This window comes from Copadichromis virginalis, linkage group LG14 (assembly GCF_057382275.1).
Source record: "Copadichromis virginalis isolate Kocher_CV1m ecotype Utaka linkage group LG14, C_Virginalis_male_GT1.1, whole genome shotgun sequence".
Taxonomy (NCBI): Eukaryota; Metazoa; Chordata; class Actinopteri; order Cichliformes; family Cichlidae; genus Copadichromis; species Copadichromis virginalis.
In genome coordinates this window covers 39,070,951-39,085,518 of record NC_140631.1, presented here as the reverse complement: position 1 = coordinate 39,085,518, position 14,568 = coordinate 39,070,951, and the positions used below count along the sequence as shown (strand labels likewise).

Below are 14,568 nucleotides of genomic sequence, written 5' to 3'. Positions count from 1 at the left end.
CAAGGTGGCAGCATTTTCCAAACTCGTTTTAGTATGGGTGTGAATCCCCAACAGCTGACTTTTAACTAATCTAATGTTTCTACACCTATATTCTCTTTTAGTTGGTACACATAAATATGACAATAACATGAATTTTGAACAAATGCTGAGCTAAAAGCAGCTTGAATTAGATTTAAATGTTTCATGCTGCACCATCTTGTGGTTCAAAGTGGTATTGCATAAGCCTGCAGCACGGCCCTATTTAACCTTAAATTGATATCACTGCAGCACAACACACACCTGTCCTTGACATCACACCCTAAATGTTATTGACAGTTTGTTCATTTTGACAGGTTTTCAACTTGCCAGTCACAAAGTTTTACAAAACGAACCTTTAAAGCGAGGGGTGAGGGGCTGCACCGAGGCCCAGTATGACATAAAAAAAAGGATTATTCTGAACTGTGAATCAAGCTGCAGCAGTTGAAGTGAGCATATATATATATATATAGGTCCACTTTAAAACACACTTTTGCTTCAGAGTAACCACAGAACAGCTCAGCTCAGCGGTGGGGTTCAGACCAGGACACAAAGATACACGGTGGTGGTTAACACACTTCACACAGGCTTTGGATGTTTACTTCGGTGCCTTGCTTAATGACACTTCAGCAGCCACTGTCCAAATCTGTGCCCTCAAAAAGATCATTAACATGAGTTTATCATCCACGTTAAAGGGTTGGTCTTCCACTAGGACTGTGATTCTTTGTGAAAGGGTTTCATGTTTTCAAGCTTAAAAAACACTTTTGTTTATCACATGGCCAAAAAGAACAGGAGACGGGATTCTTTGCCGTCACGATTTACAGATCAGTCATGTTTACGTGCTTAATCGTCCCACAAAGGCTCACTTTAAGCCAGGAAAACCCCTGAATGCTATGTTAATACATCTGCCAATGCTGCAACTATCAGAAAATAACCTGCAACTATTTTGGTAATCGATTAACCGTGTGAGAGATTCAACCCATCACAGGTTCAGCGTTACATATTTTGGAGACAGGAAATGTCAGTATTTTTTGATATGTGCTAGTTAGTAAGGATGTTTTCTTGTCCTCTGATCACTAAAGTTTAGATAAAAAAAGATTGAAGTCAAAAATCACAACTTCTGAGCGTACAGGTTAGGAAACATATCCTCCGTGACGACTGTATCGTCACCTTTTTTAGAGAAAATCAATCGCTGCTGCTTTTGGACTTTTTTTGTTACATAGCAAACTTCTACAGATGTCAAACTGGGTAAGCGTGAAAAACATGCTTTCACTTTTTTCAATATTTGAGAAATTTACGGATTAACTGAAAAACAAAGAGAAGAATCAGCAGATTACAGCAAGCTGCATCCCTCAAATGTTGCCGTGGATCGTTGCCGTCACTCTGATAGAAAAGCAGTCCTGCATCTTTGAAACAGTTTAAGGCCAGAGGTACATTAACAGTACATAAAAACAATGAAATCATAGAGACGGTTTTGAATAAATGTTTTGGAAACGTCTGCTGCGTATTTACATTGCAAGTGTTCATTGTGTGAGCAAACAGTCGTGGCTGCTGATGGATGCTTTGGCTCTTGCAGGATCTGAACCTGAAACAGGAGTTTCTCCTTTGTTTTTAATTTTTTTTGCTAACAAGAAAAAATTTTGTTCCAAAACACTTACTCAAATATTCACATCTGAATCAAAAACAACTAATTTTCTATGGTCGATCAGCTAAAAACAATCAAATAAAAACAGTGAGTTTGTAAACAAAGGCAAAAACAGATTGTTGCTGTCATTTTTTTGTCATCTTGTAAAATATACACCTCGTATCGCGCAGTTGTCCAGGCAGGACGAAAACGACATCGTACCATCTCGCTTCTAAAAAATAGGATTAAGATATGATCTCCCGTATCGTACACAGGCGTCCTTCGTGACTGCACGTTTCAGCATCGCCACAACTCATTATTTTGTTTCTCTCTATCTTTAACGTACCGTATAAAAAAAGTTTGTTCACATGCACATTCTCTCCCTCAGCCTGAGCGTCGAGCCCGCAGACCGAAGCCCCAGAGCCGCAGATGGAGCCACTTCTCATGTTTGGTGATGGATAAACACAGAGTTTGATTTTCCTCTCGTACAGGATGTCAACAGCACAGAGGTCAAAGCAGGATTAGAGCTGACAAGATAACTTCAGGTTTAACTCTGAGTGATCAGTTAGGAAGCTCACAGAAACTTACGCAGAGCTCAGAGATCAGCATGTGCAAAACGGTCATCTACCGACCAATCCTCACCCCTGATCTCAGCCAGCATCTGCAGCTCGTTGTTTCCTGAGCAGTGTCAATAAGAAATGTGGATTCTTATGAGCAGCTGTTGCAGGAGCTTCCTTTTCTCTTTTTTGCTGTCGATTCATGTGACTTCTAAATCCGTCTTATTGCTCTATAAACCATAAAGGAGTTTTATTTTCTGCAGGTCTGCTAGGGCCCTGAGTGACGCAAAACCATCGTTCTTCACAGCTTCACTACCCCTAATGCTACCTGCACACTGGAAGCGATTTGCAGCGACATGACGTAAGCGGTGGATAACATTTCAGGACTTCAACCAATGGGAAGAGGGCGGGACCCAAATATAAACTTGAGACCAAAGAATACCTGCGATCGGCATTTGGCCTGGTAGTAAATATGTTAGAGGGTTACTGAGACACCCGGAGACTCGTAGGTTCGCTTCCAGCGAGTATGCAGTTTTAGCGAGACAGCGAGTGTTTGCTGGTAAGTCTGCAGCTTCCACACGAATCATGGACCAGTGCAGTCGCATGAAGGCTTTCAGTGCAGCTCGTGTAGCTGCTTGTGATGAATTTTATCTAATGATCACTGCAAGCACTCGTCGGTTGCTCAATGCTAATGTTTCCCTAGCGACTGTTGGTCGCCACTCAGTCTCTAGGCCTGTGTGACCGAGGCCTCACTTACATGTGGGACCCTCAAGTTTGGGTTCAGACACTGAGAGGTCGACTGACCTTTACAGTCGTGCAATCATATCTATATGAATATTTAAAGCCAGGGTTCACATCTTGAGATGATAAAACCTTCATGTGAGGCTAACAGGACTGCAGATGTTGGTGTACTGGAGGAGATCCAGCACCTGTAATGCCTCACAGCTGTAAGGGGACATAACGGGATAGCAGCAGTGCTAACAGCTGTCCAGATGTGCACCAGATGACATTGAGAAGAAGGTTTTTGATTTCTACATTTCTTTCTCCTTGAAGTTTTTGATTGTACTTCATATTCTGCACTCTGCTCCTGATTTTGAACCCTACAGCTGTGAATGATTTCCTCTCAGCGTAAAATGAAAGCTTCCAGAGAAAAACGTGTCCAAACCGGGTCCATCGACGGCTCAGGGTCCACCAGTGTTTCCTCCTGATAATTAATAATCTCCTCTAAGTCACAGCTCACACTGCAGACACGACAACGTACCACAAATCGTCTGCTCCGTGTCAGAAACTACAGAATTTAACGCTACAATCAACAGAAGTAATAACCCAACATCCCCCGCTGTGACACTCACAATCACGCGCTAAAAAAACAAACAATAAAATGAAAATCAACAAATGCACTTTTAGAAGATGATGAAACGGGTACGGCCGTATCCGCCGATGCATCACAGGAAGTTAAAACACACAGACACACACACACACTCAGTGGGCGCTGGTTGGCTGTTTGTGGTCCGGGGTGTTTACAGTTAGAAACAAACATCATTAAAAAAACAAAAACAGTCTTTGGGCTCTCGCTCCCATGCTGTGGTTGTTCATGCCGGCTGAGAGGGTGATGATGCCAGAAGTGACATCACTTCATTACAGTTAGGCCCCACCTTCCTGTCTGAGTCCAGTGGAGTGTCGAAGAAGGAGATGTTACCTTTTGCCATCCCTGTGAGTGTGGAGTTGGGGGTGGGGGATAAGGGAGGTCAAGCTTGGGGTCAAAGGTGACGGGGTGAAGGAGGAGGTAAAAACAGAAAAACAAGGAAGGAGAGAAAGAGTGAAGGCGTTCAAACGGTTGGACAAACCCAGCCAGCAGCCATCGCTGCCTTCACAGGAGGGATGACAGACACACAGAGACAGAAGGGAGGAGCCAAAGGAGAGCTAGCGGTTGTTCTTGGCCGCCTCCTTCGCCGCCAGAATGAGAGGAGTCAGACTGGAGAGTGGCTTCGCCATCTTCAGAAACTGATGCTGAGGGAGGAAGTGAGGGGCGGGGAGGAGGAGGGGACAGAGGGAGGGGAAGAGAGAAACAGAGAAAGACTTCAGTTCACTGCACAGAACATTCACCACAGGCCTGCAGCGCTGAGCAGGATCTGCAGGCTTAGCGAGACAAGTTCAGGTGTGACCCTGGGCGTGCAGCAGGACAGGTGGATCACATCACCACGCAGAGTTATGCTGCAGCTGTAACTGCTCTGGAGCAGGTGGTGTTTGAGATCAACGGGTGCAAAATCACTGCCTAAAGACCAATCAGATACCTGGAGGAGCCCTCAGGAGTTTTTGTCTTTCATTTAGCATCAATGAGAGAAAACAGATTCTTTGGTTCAACTTTATCCCTTTATTCCATTTGATTGTTCTGTAAGTATTAACATATGTACTTAACCCTAAAACAGGGATTACATATGTTGAGTAACCTGCTCGAAATCTGTTTTTAGTTGTTCTTTACTTCATTCACTGCTATCAGAAACCTGCAGGACACTTTGAAAGTCATTCTCCTCACAGTGCCGACTGTCACTGATGTCACTGCTGTCAAACTGCATCACAGATCCAGGCAGAGGAAATTCATTAATACTGACGTACATTTTAAACATGGTGCATTTTCTTAAACTGTTAAATAGAAATACTAAAATTATACAGGCTGTTTGGCTATTGAGCATCTTGAGACATTATGGGAAAGTTTGACACCATCAAAAATGGCAAACTTACCATATAGACCAGTACTAGTAGATTACTGGCACATGAAGTCCAGTATAGATACAGACACGGGTGCTTTGGACATAAAGTCACAGCAGCTGTTTCTTTTGCATGCTAACTATTTTCATCTACAGTGAGTCCCTTTAAACCAGTTTAATGCCTTTAACGCAAATACAGCACCGTCCCTGTCATCATCCGTCTTTACTTTACAGTCTAAAGCACCTCGAGGCAACTGTTGTTGTGACTTGATGGTATATAAATAAAACTGAACTGAACCTTTTTATTATGAGCAAACCTGAGTAACTGTGGAAGTCCTCTTATTTAATTGTCTCTCTCTCACTCAAATGTCTTCAAACTTGTGAGGACCAGGCTTTTAGTCCCCAAAGGTTTGGTGAATTTCCAATTTCTGGTCCCCACAAACATATGAATGCCCGCTCACACACACCTGAAACAACCTTTTAACTTTTATTTCAGACAACGAGACCTGTAACTGCACACACACACTCAGAGGATCCATTAAATTGAATTACATCTTCAACAGAGCTCCTCCTGAAACACTACAAAGACCTGCGAGATCTGACTCATCGCAGTTACACAACTCACGTTGCTCCTCACTCACACCTCCACCTCGTCTCCACACCCACTCAAACTGTCTGTCTGTGAGGCTCGGGCCTCCTCTGAAGGAGGTGAAGTGCTCAGCGTCAAGTCTAAATGGATGTTTTATGCCAAATTACAGATGAATCTGTCAGATATCTAACTTCGAGATAAGCGACGCCTGAAGGCGGAAAGCAATGCCAGTCAAATACAAAACTGCAGATCTGAATATTACTCTGATATTCAAAAGGAAACCCTCAACTTTCTATTAACTTTACATACACAAACTGGGAAAATAATAATAATAAATGTTACTTTATAGATTAAAGAGTCAAATTTCTGTTCATTCTCTGGAGGCTGCTCGTTCTTCTTATCTGATTATCTGATTTTGTTTCTTTGTTCTTTTCCGTTAGAGCTGCTGTAAAATAAGTATGAATTTAAATAGTGGAACCTGTACTTTACTGAGATATTTCTATTTTCTGCTGCTCTGTTTAAAGTGGCGGCCGTGGCTCGTCGACCAATGGGAAGGTCGGTGGTTTGAGTCTGGATCCTCCTGTGTGAGTCCTTGGGTGAGATACTGAACCCCGGAGTGAGTGTGTGTGCATGTTAGTCAAAGTGCTTAGGTAGGTGTGTGAATGATGCTCGCAGTAAAAACTCCTCAGGGCTCATTTAGAGTGTGATATAAGTCCCTGACCCTTTATTGACTGTCTGTAGTCTCACTCAGACCAGAGCAGCTCCTCTGCTGAGGTCTGATACGATGTTTTAAAGGTGGCCAATCACGGCACATTCGTTGCTACTAATTTCCAACAAAGCTGATTTGTTTTTGTGCGTCATTTCTGTTGCATCAAATCTCAGCAGTGCAGTTCGATGTCCTCCGTGTGACTGACTCACTGTTTAATGGATGTCGTTTCATTTCCTGTTTAACGTGTTCTTTCTGTCTTTCAGGTAGTTTTGGTTCTAGTTTCTCGCGTGTCTCATCGTTACAGTTATTGTGTTTTCCAATGTTTCTCATTCCTCAGTCGGTGTGTTTTAATGCTTCGCCCTTCACGGTGTTGCATATTAAATGTTTATGACTGTTTGGTGTTAAAGTTACAGGTTATATGTCCTCTGTCTAATCTCCATGAAACAAACTGTATTCAGTCACTGAGGGCTGGGATGGTTAATCAAAGGATCGATCCTGTCTGCTCCTGCCCGCCTGGCCCTGAATCCCCCCGTTTCCAGCTTTCTTTGTGCTTTTCTGCGACTCCTTCTCTAACCTATCCGGTCAGCTTTGTGCAGCTCTTTCTGTTTTCAGGAAGTTTTAATAATGAAATATTGTGTTAGTCTAACCTGGCAGAGTCCAGGATCCACACAAGGCTCATGTTGACCTTTCAGCTTTGTCGCTGTTATTCGATAAATCTGTGGATGTTTTATCAGGTAAATGTTTGAAACAATCTTGGAGGTTTAGGGGTTAAAGGATGTCGAGATCGAGTGAGCGTCGCTGCTGTCTGTTCACTGAACAGTGACACAAACCAGACATCAGAGTGTTTCCTTCCTCGGCCTGTCAGATTAATGATGCACAGATCCACACTTTAACATCACAAAACCAACTCAATAAATCATTTATGAACTTTTTTTTTTTATTTAATAGCAAATTATGTTAAATCTTACATTTTACATTTACTATCAATTTTTTTTTATTTGTATTTAAGCTCTAACTGTACATTTTTCTCCCAGAGAAACTGAAACCAAAGAGTTTCATTAAAAGCTTTTTTCTGTCAATAAACACAAACGATCGAGGAACTAAAAAGAAAACGTTCCAACACAAATTCAGAGCGATAATGAATCTGGATTTATGTTTGACATTTAACATCCAGGATTTTGTTGTTTGTTATGTTTACATAAACAAATACACTCGTTTTCATATCTTAGTGAGGACATCTCATTGACATAATGCTCTCCCAGCTGCTTACTCTAACCATCAAAAATGAATGCCTAATCCTAACCCTGACCGGTGAGTGTGTCCTCACAAGTGACTGTTGGTTCTCACAAGTATGGTAGCATGCCAATTTTCTGGCCTCAGAAAGACATATAAACATGTACACACACACACACACACACACACGCACCTGCAGCAGCTCTTTAGCCGAGCCTCTCTTCTCCACGTCCATTTCCAGACATCGGTTCAGGAAGTCTCTGAATATCGTCGACAGCTTCTCCGGGTTCTGCAGCTCCGGCGTCCCGTTGGTTGCTATGAGATACAGCGCCTAACACGTGAAACACACACAAGCAACATGTCTGTCTTCATCCCCACGAGGCAAACTCAGAGTCACAGAATGAAGGATTGGTGCCATCCAGTGGTGTCTTAAGAAATACAGAAGAAATACAGGACTGTGCAAAAGTTTCAGGCAGGTGTGGAAAAATGCTGTAAACAAAGAATGCTCTCAAAAATATAAATGATTGTTTATTGGCCACAAATATATTCTGCAGCAGGACAACGACCCCAAACACACAGCCAAAGTCATTAAGAACCATCTTCAGGGTAAAGAAGAACAAGAAGTAGTGGAAGTGATGGTACGGCCCCCACAGAGCCCACAGCACATCATCGAGTGTGTCTGTGATTACGTGAAGAGACAGAAGGATGTGAGGAAGCCTGCGTCCACAGATGATCTGTGGTTAGTTGTCCAAGATGTTTGGAACAACCTACCAGCCGAGTTCCTTCAAAAACTGACTGTCAACATTTTGTTGAATGATGAAAATAAATGATTTTTTTGAAAGCATTCTTTGTTTACACAAGTTTTCCTCACCCGCCTAAACATTTTGCAGAGTACTGTATGATCACGTGCACTGTGCTGACCTGAATACACAGAAAGATAAATCTGCCTCATTTTCCAACACCTGTATGTGTAAGGAGGCTTTTTAAAGATAAATCATAGACTTTGATACAATCTGTCTGAAAAACAGAGTCGTGATCCCAAAAGTCTTTTCTCTCATAAATCTGAGGATGTGTGTCTTCTTCTCTCTTCTCCAGGATCTGATAAGATACTGGAGAGAGCCTGGGGTGGTTACAGCTGGGCAAACTGGGCATCTAAAGTTTTGTCTACCAAAAAAAAACAAACTATTAAATTAAAATCATCTCAGCGTTCTCAAGAAAATATCACAAACTAACCTGGATCCATATCTGCGTCTGGACTTAAGTCATGCATGGAGTGGAGGGATTTCCCTCCAGTTGTGAAGTAGGGAAAGCGGCTGCTCTGACTAAGCAGTGCGCCGTAACACACAGCTGCAGCTGTTGTGCTAATTTTGAGTTGCTGAAGTGATCTTGGCCTTTGTTCCCCTTTTCAAACCTTTTTCAAAGAGCCTCCCCCTCAGAACTCACCCTGAGCGGATTCTCGTTCAGGTACGGCGGCTCTCCCTCCACCATCTCTATCGCCATGATGCCCAGAGACCAGATGTCCACTTTGGGACCGTAAGCTTTACGGGTCACGACCTCCGGAGCCATCCAGTACGGCGTGCCGACCATGGTGCTGCGCTTACTCTGCTCAGGAGTGATCTGAGCGCAGAATCCGAAGTCAGCTGAGAGCAGGAGAGCAGACAGAGTCAGTCGATGGAAAAACTGAAAAAACATTAATGGAAAGCAGTGCTCGGTAGATGATGATGATGATGATGATGATGATGATGGGAAAAGAAAACGCCTCTAGAGGAAATGTAGGTTTTAAGGTCGGGCTAAAAGCAGCACACATCCAGTAACATCCCACCACACCTGCCCCCTGGTGGTGAAACGTTCATTTAAAATTGGCAGTGGGTAATTTAAAAACAGTATCGGTAACAACTGCAAAGTAAAAACAGCGAGTTAAGAGTTGAATGTAAGTTTTTGTGGACTGACTGAGCTTGACGGAGCCGTCCATGCCCAGCAGGATGTTGTCGCTCTTGATGTCTCGATGGATGACCTGGTTTGAGTGCAGGAACTCCAACGCCTGGAGACACTGAAAAAACAGAAAACTATAAATTTAGCTTGTAAAATATATATATTAAAAGAAACACGTCAGAATAAAATGGAGAAACTGACACTGTAACTGAAGATAATCTGAGATTCACAGGAAAGAGCAAATATCCAGCTTCATATTTTTATTGCATGACCTCGAACCTTGTCGTCAACCTTAAACTGAAACAAACTGTTTAAGCTCCTCCCCCTCTTCTGACTGGCTGCTCCTGACAAACTGAAAAACCAGGGGGCGGGGCTTCACAGGCAGTTAAGTCTGAGAATATCATATTGAGATATCCACTTTCATGACATCATACAGAGCCAACAATAAAAAAAACTGTCTAAAATTGAGTGTTTATCTGGAGCCTGAACATAGACTTTGTTTTTGAACTACGCCGTGTTTAACACCATCACAGGAACAGGAAACATGGATCTCAGGGCAGTTTGTGAAACAGTCACATGATCATTTGTCTGCCCCCTCTCACAACGATTCATGCACATGTAAACAAAGTTGTTATTTTTTACTTTTAAAGGTTGAAAAGGTCCACATTTGAGGTTAGGAGGGAGGTTGGAGGGTTTGAAATCATTTTGTTGTCCAATTTAGATTTTTTACACTTGATTTGTATTATTTTCATTGGGATGCTCATTTTCATAAGTAATAACTTGGTTAGGTTTCAAAGTTAAACGCAGCTGGGTTGGGTATAGAAAAAGATGGGTTAAACTGGAAAAGTTAATAATTTGATTATTTTGTTGAAAGATAACTCCAGTGCAAATTCATTAGTGATGAACACAAACAAATTACAATTTGATGAGTAGATAATATTTATCTTTGAGACCGGGCTGATATAAAATGAGGAAAAGCAGAACAGAGTCACTTCAGGAATTTTGCTCGAGGTTAAATTTGAGCTCGTTACGTTAAATATTGTGGGAAAAACAAACAAAACAAACAAAAGAAAACATTTTTTTTCCCCCAGAAGTAGAGATGTGTTGCTTTTCTGTCACTAGGAGCTCGCGAGAGACAGCACGGAGATCTCAGAGTGAGAGCTGTTTTTACCTCTCTGCACACAGCAGCAATCTGGGCTTCATCCATGCACGTTTCTGTTACGACATCAGTCAGCGAGCCTCCGGCCAGGTACTCCATCACCACCCAGAGCTCATCACCCACCAGGTAACTATTGAAATTAAGACATTTTATTGGAAACTGAGCTTCAGAACTTGTGAAGTCTTTTTCTGCAACCATGAAAAAAGTTAAACACAAGAAACATTTTTTGTTTTTTTGCTGTTCTGCTAAGAAAAAGATGCAAATGTCAGAAAATCTGTAAACTGTTTTGGCTTGAGTAATTTGGAACTTTGGCCTTAAACCTTTTCACTGTTGAAGTTTTGTTGGCATAGATGCAAATTAATCATTTTAATAACCGCCTTTCTTGATTGTTTTCTTTTCAATCGATTAATCTATAAAACGTTGAGGTCGAGTCCTCAGCTTTCATTTTTAATAGCACAAAGTCAAAGACATTTAGATCTGGGAAGGCGGTAACCACAAACACAGCAGTTTCTTTGATACATTAAACTTAAAGTTTTAGGAATAATTATTAATATTTAATTCATTTGGTAACACGATAACTTTAAAACAAGTTTTAGCATCAGATTTACCAAATTACGGCAAACAATGTATCGATGAGAGTGAAAAGTTCTCTGCATGGTTCAGTAACAATGCTCTAACTGTTGTATCAATGACAGCAGGCCAAAAACAAGCAGGACTGATAAGCAGCACCAAACAGTGTCAGCAGGTTTAAACTGTGTTTGTTTTTGAGGAAACGCGTCACACATCTGATCACTGAGACGCAGCTAAAGGTAAATCAGTTGATTTATGTTGCTCTGTGTGTGCACTGCTGAGAAACGACTCACAAATACTTTTGTGCTCTCTGCAGTTTCCCTTATGGTCTGTGTGGAAGCGTGACTAAAATCCTCAAACAGCGCAAACCGCTCGGCTCCCTGTAAAATGTAACTGTCCTGCCTTTAATACCCAACCTGGGGCTCTCCTCCTCCCTCGTCACTGAAAACAACAGTGCTCTATGATAGCTGTCTAAAAAAGTTACGAGAAATGAACCCAAACAATGCAGCAATCAGTGGGTTTATGGATGTTTTTTTAAGTTGGCACAGATCCTCCCACACACACACACACACACACACACACACACACACACACACACAGTAAATCAGTGTCACAGAGAATGTTGTTTCCATGGGGATGGCAGCATTATCACCAGTCTCGCACATTTTTTTACTGTCTCTTGAGGCAGACAGGTAACTACGGTAACCAGACACCACGCTCACAGACACATGTCCAGTGGGTTACCATGGCAACAGCAGCCCCGAACCGGGTAACCTCTCAAGTCGTTTCAGTCTGAACATTTGTCAGCTGAGCTGGAGTTTCCGTGGTGACGCCTGCTGTGTATCATTTGTCCAGAAACATCTGGAGCCTCTGATTTGTTCTCCGCGTTTAAAGGGAACGTTTAGGAAACTCGCATGTTAATATTTGTTTGCACACAGTATGTAGGTAAGGAATCAACATGTGAGGAACAATCAGGTTTTTGGGTGGCACTCAACGGTGGGAACCTCCCCTGCCCACTACGGAGTAAATCATTCAAAATGGCTCTGAAACGACTTCTTTTATCAAGAGAAGAAAAAATGATTAAAAAGCAACTTTTTAATCCAGGAGAAGAACAGCAGTAAAAATGAAAGAGAGACGAAAACTCAAAGTGTTAGTGATGAATCTGTGTAGTTCATGCGAGGATGAAATCTACACAGATTTTGCATTGGTGAGACAGAGAGATAATGTGCTGCAGTGATTCATGCAGCAGTTACCCAGCAGACATCGACAACAGAGGTCCAGTCACACCGGCTCTTTTTACAAAACAAGAAAAGCTAAACACATCATTCCATTAAAAAAACAGAAATTAAAGCATGCATGTTTTTTGTTTTTAGTAAAAAAGCACTTGATTGGTCGCTGGACTCCATTAAGAGAAGACAGGAAATAAAAACCCAACAAAATAATCACCAGCTCAGCTGCAGCTTCTAGAAAGTCTCATCTGTCAGCTTTAATCTTTCTGAACAGGAAACAGGAAGTGCCTGAAACGCTCCATGCTTACCAGCCTGTGAGGCTCCGCTCGTACAGGGCAACACCCACCCAATAACATTTAAACATGTTAAATATGTGGTGACATGCAAACATCTCATCCTTTAGCTGCTCTGTCCCTGAGGAAACACCTCCTGGAGGTGTCCAGGAAGTTCCCTTGACAGGTGCATTTTATTGTGGAGTAGTTGCACGTCTATTATAATAGTTTTGTGTTTTCTTTTTTTCTATTTTAATTTTTTTAAATTACTTAAGTGCAATGATGAGGTTAACACTGACACCACAAACTGTTGCAAAGCTCTAAATCAGGTGTTGTGAAAATGTGAAACAATGTAAAAGATTAAAACTGGAATTTTAAACCGTGACGTTTTCCCTCAGCGTGGTGACGCGTGATGGCGTGCCTCACCTGTCCAGGTAGTTGACTATGTTTGGGTTCTTGTTTTCCCTCATCACCAGAATCTCGTTGATGATCAACTCCTTTTTCGGCTGCTGCTGCAGGTTCATCTGTTTGATGGCAACCTTTAGGGAGAAAAATAATAGAGAGAAGGAAGAATTATTATAAGGAGAAGTCTGTGTATGAGGTATAATGCAAGAGGATGACAGACAGACAGAGAAAAGGCCGCGAGGCGGGGAAGTATTTAAATCTGAAGGTAGTGAAAGGCTCGTGGCAGACATTTAAACGCGAGCACACAGACTGATCCTCAGAGAGCGAAGCTGAGGAGGATTATTCCGACAGACGAGCGAGCTGAGGGTTAAAATCAACCTGGAAGTCTCGGTAAATGAAGCCAGACTAAATCCACTAACGGGTGTTTATATCATCCCAGTGCAAACTCCATATGATCACTTCTCCCTTCCTCTTCTTCACTTCATCTCATCTGATTAAAGTCTGCACCAATCGACACGTTCTTCAAACTTCCTGCTGAGTTTTTAACGTCACGCTGTTAGTTTAGTTTAGTCTGAGACTCCGTCTGGGGAACGAATCAAGGTTTTCCTTTAAACTGGCCTTTCAGACTTCAGGGCGTTTAAGCCTCAGCAAAAGGACTACTTGTATTCTGGGACAACAGGACATCACACAGACTTGAGAGCTGGCAGGTTAAAGACCAGCTGGTGTCCAGTCTGACTGAGACGTCCTCGCTTCTCTCTTTGAGGAGTCCAGTCCTCAGATACAAGCACCAGTGCTGTCAGATCTACTGTGGAAGGCTGTTTTTAAGAGAGATGAAACAATAGAAAGAGCAGTTTTGTTGCTTGTTCACCATAAAGAAGCCAAAGTGTGTCGATCAGGGAGGTCAAACTCATTCTACACTGTGAGCCACGTACAGCTCGCTTTGATCTTAGTGGGCCGGACCAGAGAAAGTCGTCTTTCGGTCAGTGTACAGAAGTTTAACTACACATTTAATCCCTGAGATATTCTCAAATGAAAAAATGAGTATAATTTCAACACTGCATCTCGGTTTTTCTACATGATGATTTACACATTAAACATCTGCATGTATGTCTGTGTATCCTGTAAGTCCCTATATCGTTATGACTGAGCGAGAAAACACTCCATATAAAATGTTGGTAAAGCCACGAATAGTTGGAGGTGAAATCTTTTATCTCAATTCTTGTCCAAACGTGGACGTTTCGGTGGGACGTCTGAGTCGTGTTTTCCACCTTTACTGTGCACATCAAATGTCTCAGCAGCTACTTGCAAGATTTTAATAATGGTCAGTATTTCCTTTGTATCTGAAAGAACGGAGAAATGTGAAGAGGAGAAGAAAATCATGCTGAGGACAAATAAGTACCTCCTGTCCTGTGGCGACGTCGATAGCTGTGTACACCGTCCCAGACGCCCTGAAACAGACAGCAGAGATCCTCAGTTAAACATCACACAGCAGGACTGGATCAGCTCATAAAGGTCATAAATCCTTTTTTTTTAATCTTCTTTATGACGGCAGGAAAGTTTTTTCTT

The 14,568-nt window shown here is 42.2% G+C and overlaps 1 protein-coding gene across 3 annotated transcripts in view; it reads right to left on the bottom strand.

Annotated features, from left to right (window-relative positions):
* Positions 1-1,148: 1,148 nt before the first annotated feature.
* The window catches only part of pak1 (p21 protein (Cdc42/Rac)-activated kinase 1), a 72,196-nt gene continuing 58,776 nt past the window's right edge, over positions 1,149-14,568 (bottom strand). For all 3 annotated transcript variants that reach the window (XM_085430862.1, XM_085430863.1, XM_085430864.1), the window contains 7 exons: positions 14,402-14,450; positions 13,024-13,136; positions 10,539-10,656; positions 9,386-9,485; positions 8,879-9,075; positions 7,629-7,766; positions 1,149-4,206 (listed from right to left, as the gene is read on the bottom strand). In XM_085430862.1, the coding sequence (XP_085286988.1) occupies positions 4,120-4,206; positions 7,629-7,766; positions 8,879-9,075; positions 9,386-9,485; positions 10,539-10,656; positions 13,024-13,136; positions 14,402-14,450 (802 nt within the window). In that variant the 3' untranslated portion in view covers positions 1,149-4,119. The remainder of the gene's footprint in view (positions 4,207-7,628; positions 7,767-8,878; positions 9,076-9,385; positions 9,486-10,538; positions 10,657-13,023; positions 13,137-14,401; positions 14,451-14,568) is intronic.